Here is a 6,000-nt window from a genome sequence, read left to right as displayed (position 1 = left end):
AATTCTGAGTTTCCCCACAAACTCTTAAACACTTTCAGCTTCCTTGTTCTATTTATCAGTTCCTCTAACTCTACCATTGCCTTCTTTTTCATAATCCTCAATTATTCTCATGAATCCTCATCCTCTTCAATTGAGACACATTTTCTCACATTCTCATCCAGTTTCTCATCATTTGGCTATAGCAGTTTCTTCAAAAGCCACTATTCTTCAATTGCCACATTTCTCATGGTTTGAAACGGTCTCAAAGCCTCACATTCTCTCTCAAAGTCCTTTCCTTCTCGATATTTCTGTGGCAGTCTCTTCTCATCAAACTCCCATGTTTTATTTCAAAAAATAAACTTTATTCATAATATGTACTGGAAATACATTACAATCAGGGCATATCTTTACATTCCTAGTGTCATCAAACCAAAACATTCAATCTTCCGTCAAGCTAATACATTCTATTTACAATCCATCAGAACCACTCGAGTTTCTTCATTCAGGAATAAAACTATTAAGTGTTTATCCAAAGGGGGGGCTGATAAGACTTTTAGCTCTAAAGCATAATGTTGTGCATTTCCACCCATCCCCAACGTCCAGTGGCAGCAGGACCTTAGGTTGTAGTAGTACGTTGTCACAAAGTCTTTGCGATGGCTGCACCGGGAGTCCCTCGCAAGTAGCTCTGCGCCCTGTAGTATGTACGATGGTAAGGTGACACCTCCATACCCTGATTCTCACCTCCCTCTGTCGCTCGTCCCCCTCACCCAGCGAACCCCATTGAGGAGCCGCGGAAGGAGTGGGCTCGCACCGGGTCTCGCGAGAGGCGGCTGCTGGTGGCTGGGGCGGGAGGGCACGGGACGGGACAGGAGGGGAGGGGGAGACAAAAACCGAAGCTGCGGGCCGGGCGCCTCGCGAGGCTTGGAGTTTGGGCGAGAGTTTGTGGAAGATGGCGCCTGTTGTGACAGGGTAAGTGTCCGATTGTATGTGTTGCGCCGCCTGTTCGCTTGCCGCTCCGCTCCCGCCTGTCGCCTCTTCCCCTCCGCAGCCTCGGGCTCCGGCCGTGAGGTGGCCAGGCCAGCGCGATGGGCTTCTGCGGAAGGCGGGGACAGTGGGTCCGCCGTCCTATTGTTCGCTGCTCTGTGTTTCTTATGGCTCGAGCTGTGCGGGTCTCTTCTGAGTTCCCCGGCCCTGGAGGCTACTTCCCCTGCCAGGCGGCCCTCTTCCTCCCGGTGAGAGTGGCTTTTCAATCTTGGTCAGCGCGTTCGGGCAGTTTGGGATGGAATGAAGTCTGGGGGAGGGGGTAAGGGGGTGAGCGAGGCCCTACGCCCCGTCAGGGTAGGCAGCTCCCACAGGCTCTGCACCCGCGTCCGACTGCAAGTAGCGAGCTTTGGCTGTTTAAGGATTAGAACCGACATTCCTCCTCCACTTTTTCTTTCCCTTCTCCCCCGTCTCTCTCTCTTTCCCCACCCTGCCCTTCCTCATTCTTATCCCATCCTACATTCCCTCCCTCTAAATGTTCCCGTTTAATTTATGTCTTCGTTGGTTGCTAATACGTTTTCCGATATTTTTTGTTTTCTCTCTTCCCACTGCACTTTTCCAGTCAAGGGATTGAGAGGGGTCACTTTTTTTTACTTTTTGGACGGGGTTGGGTGGATACATGGTTGTCTATTTTTATTTCCACTGTTCATCACTACATTACTCAGAGAACAGGGTCCATACTGAAGATACTCAGCTGGTACGGATTAATTAAATCAAGGGAATCGAGCTACTAGCAAACAAATATTCTTGTCCGCATCAGGGTGTCTTTGGGGAATTTTGCCTGAAATAATCGCGTCCTTCTGGGATTCTATTTCCAAATTAACTCCATTCCTCAATGAATTAAAATGTTTCTTTTTTCAAGCAACGTTGTTAGATGGTTCAGGCAATCTTAAAGGCAATTGATGTACTGAAACATTGACATGTACTTAATGGTAATTTTTTTTGTGTGAACTATCCAGTGTGCACTTTGAGTTGTGTATGGGAGAACATATAAGACAAAAGGTTTTTCTCTGCTATTTATATTTTGCATCTGTCACCTTGTATATTTTGAAGTTATTTATTGGCGTGTTTAGGCTAGAACGTACTAGATATCCCAAATTGCCACGAGAATTTTAGAACAGAACACTTGCAAGCCTACTTCAGGGGACAGTAAAGAGAACCAGCCCAATGTGTGTAGTCACATAGTACCTGTGCTGGTTCATTGATTTCCTTCCCTAAAATAAATTAATTACTCCTGATGAAGGGTTTCGGCCTGAAACGTCGCCACTACCTCCTCCCATAGATGCTGTCTGGCCTGCTGAGTTCTGCCAGCATTTTGTGTTATTTATTTCCAGCATCTGCAGATTCACTCGTAATTACCCGTTTGCTCACTTTTTATTTCTAAAATTTTTAAGTGTTAATTACAATGCTGGTTTTTGAACTGTCATCTTATGAATTGTTAGTTCAGTAGCATTACTGTAAAGGACTGCAAAATGAATGACATTTAAACAAATCAGTTTTGTACACTTCAGAATGTAAACAATCAAATATTCTGAATACCAGATCCAGATATCCACAAATTTTGTTGCTGATTACTTTTCCCTACATTTTCAGCTTATTTTGAAAGTGACTCATCTTAAATGGGAACATTTATTTTGATAGCAAAGCTCATCTTAAAAACTAACTCCCCATAATCATTAAACTGCAGTCTTCATTTTGAAAGTGAATCTGTAAAAATCCATAATTCTCAATTACGAATCACTTTGTCGCATTCAGTCCAACAAATTAGGCTTTAAAGGCTTTTGAACAACTTAAACAATTCCAAGCTGTATGTTCTGGCTCTTGATTCTCTTTGGGATGGATTGGGTTTCTGAGTTCTTTGCCTAAAGTTAGGAGTTTCACTTTAGTGCATTCATTGAGGTGAGTAAACATGGGTGAACAAAAAAGGCCTTGTTCATAAATGTGTTTCTGAATTGTCCAACTCATCTGTTGGCGCACATTACAATGTTCTGTAGTGTACTTAGCATGAGGCAATAATGTGACTAAAATATATTTGAGCATTCAAGCTAAAGATTATCTTAAGAATTTGTTTTTGCTGTTAGTAGATGAAGTGATTAAGCCAATGAAAGTTATTGCAGATGTCAGTCAGAGCTGGAAATTTCAAATTGATCATGTGTTATTTTTAATGCATTGTCAAGATTTACATTCTTGTGGATGGATTTAATTTTAAGGCTGTACATCGCAGGATGTGCTTTAGTTGAGGTTGGAATGAGAATTGTATGAATGTTTTAAAGTCAGAGTATTAACATGATTGCTGATGATACTATATAGGTCAAATTCCATTGACAGCTGTGAAGTATCAGTGGAAAATACACTGATTTTTTTAAAATATAAATTTGTACATTCTAATAAGTTGCCTTATAATTTTACTAAAAACTTAGTCTTCTATAAAAGTTAAAACTTATGGTGCATATTCTTCATTGTGTTAATGTAAATCATTCCTTTTGGGCCAATAGGCATGTTCATCTTGGGTTGCGGGGATTTTCTTTGGCCAGTAACACTAATACAGCTTCTGGTCACTTTTCATATTACTATGCAGAAACTGGTTGTGGTCTGTCTTCATCAGTGAAACTTAAGTATTTCAATGCTAATGAAGTGATTTAAGGGACTCCCTTGTGTAAACGGATCTATAACATGCAAGTTTTTTTTAAAAAGTAACATCATTTTTCTTGTAATAGTGTCTTTGGTTAATTAGTGATAAACAGATGACGATTGTCTTAATAGAATGTTTAAAGAACTACTTCAATTTACAAAGTTTGGGTATTTTGGCACAAAGTTAATTGGTTGTGTTATGTTCAGTTTTATTGTGATTTAATTTAATCTAAATTTATGTTTTCTATATATTTTTTGTTTGACTTGTCAGAGCAGTGTTTAAGATGAAGTACAAAAGTAGGGAAGACTTATTTTTTTTAATTTCTAAAGTAGTTTGAATGTTGCTTGAGGAGGTTCTGAGTTCATTAAGCTTGCCCTCTTGCATTGTTTTGGAAGTTTTGTTAATTTATGATCTAGTATGAAAGTAAATTTAATTTGTTGAAGTGTTGCATCTAAGGAAATGAAACTCAAATTTTCAAACAAGCTTATATATACATTATGATATTTACAGGTGGAGATGTTTTGTGATTATGCTTTAATAGAATCTAGAATTTAGTTATTGCATAGGTTGGCCTGACTTCTTCCCCTCTTCTCTCTAATCCTGTTTTGGAAAGCACCTGGCATCTACAGTGTGCCTGCCAAACCTTAAACGAAAAAGAAATATTTGCAAAATGCTCCCCGCTGTGTAAAAAAAAAATTACGAACAATCTACTGTTTCATATTTTAAAACTCTTTGGATAGGACTCAATGATGTTTGTGACAAAAATCCATTAGTGTTGAAACTTAAAGCATGTAATTAGCTTTAAGCACATGAGGACATCCTGAGGTCATGAAGGGGGTATTTTTTTTAAAAAAAGTCAGACTTTCAAATGCTTTTTTTTCCCCAATGAGAAAAAGGAAGTCTATGTTCTCTGTCTAATGCTACCTGGCTTGTGCTGTGCAATGCTGCTGATATTTTTGTGCTGGGGCTTAATAGATTGTGTGTCATGAAGGTTGTATTTGATAGTGTCAAAAAGGCTAAATGTGTCTCTCCCATAAGTTAGAATTCACAAGAGTAAGGTCATGCCTCTCCTACATTTTAGTTCTTGGGAAGAAAGCTGCACTGTGATTTGCAAAAATTATGCAATGCTTTACGGGGTAAAAATATGAACACATATTGTATAATCACTGTTTTTATTCCTTTTACAACTGAGGAGGTGTCTAATTTTTTGGGACAGAAAATCATATTTCATATTTGTTTGCCAATATAGGTTAAAGTGAGAGCATAATCTTTCAAATGGTCTAGTTCTACTTTTAATGTTAAATCAGGAGACACTTTTGTAAAATGTAATAGAAACTCTGTTCCTTAAAGCTGAGAATGTTCTGTTAATTGAAATCTTCTGACCTAAGATTTAATAGAGTTGTATTAGAATATGTAATGAAGGCAGGTCAATGAATTGTATGATGTGGTATGGAGAATGGTATATTTTCAGTTTGGGCACTGGTCAACCACAGTTGCAAAATTTGTTTCTGTGTACCACTGCCTTGAATCATTTGAGTGTGTGTTACACAAGGAGGAAATTTAGGGAATTGATGTTTTTATTCTTGGCTGCTTTAATAGCCATGTACACCAGTGTAATTTTAATTTCTTCAAGATTTTAAGGTCCACATTTTGTTGCAGAACCAATGTAGAATTTTGTTCACTTTAACATATCCTGAATTCAGCAAATTATTTGTCAAGAACAGAAGGGGTTGTTGGACATCAGTGAAAACTATTACTTTGACCAACTTATTTAGACTTTAAATAACTTGATGACTGCTGATTTTTATGCCAGAATACTTAATTAGTGCCTGTATTGAAATAGATTTTAGTTAACTTTGTTTTACTCTTAAACCACAAAGTCTGGTATCTACCTGACAATGTGAAAAATTGTCCCACTATGTCCTGTTCATAAAAAGCAAGATACAGTTTTTTGCATTAATTACTCATAAAGTGTGGTTTGATCTTCATATAATTCATAATAAACAAACAATCTGCCTAAACTAATAATATACAAGCAATTGTACTACTTTTCGTCAATACTGAGTACATCATTTAAACAGTCACAGTCTAGGTTCAAAAAAGTATGCGAACCTCTGGGGTAATATCTTCTACAAAAGATATTTGGAGTCAAGTGTTCCAATCAATGAGATGAGATTGGAGATGTGACTTGTAGCGGTGCCCTGCCCGATTTTTTTTTTGAAAAAAGACACACAAACTCAGATTACTGACAGTGCCTGCTCTTCTTTAAAAAAATACAAAACCTGTTTATATGCACCATGCCTCGATCACAACAACTTTCAGAGGACCTTAGAAGAAGAATTATAGAG

At 38.4% G+C, this 6,000-nt stretch overlaps 1 protein-coding gene across 4 annotated transcripts in view; it reads left to right on the top strand.

The window, feature by feature from the left end:
- Positions 1-824: 824 nt before the first annotated feature.
- Positions 825-6,000, top strand: part of rbpjb (recombination signal binding protein for immunoglobulin kappa J region b) — a 131,975-nt gene continuing 126,799 nt past the window's right edge. For 2 of the 4 annotated variants that reach the window (XM_073064875.1, XM_073064874.1), the window contains exon 1: positions 825-948. Coding sequence is in view for 1 of the 4 variants with exons in the window: in XM_073064873.1 (XP_072920974.1) it covers positions 929-948 (20 nt within the window). In the remaining 3 variants the exon portion in view is untranslated. Of the gene's footprint in view, positions 949-1,004; positions 1,212-6,000 lie in introns of those variants that run through there. The other 2 variants (XM_073064873.1, XM_073064876.1) reach the window with 2 other exon arrangements.

The sequence above is a fragment of the Hemitrygon akajei genome, chromosome 13, assembly GCF_048418815.1.
Source record: "Hemitrygon akajei chromosome 13, sHemAka1.3, whole genome shotgun sequence".
NCBI classification, from domain to species: Eukaryota; Metazoa; Chordata; class Chondrichthyes; order Myliobatiformes; family Dasyatidae; genus Hemitrygon; species Hemitrygon akajei.
The sequence above is the reverse complement of the archived record's forward strand: the minus strand, read 5'-3'. Positions and strand labels throughout refer to the sequence as shown.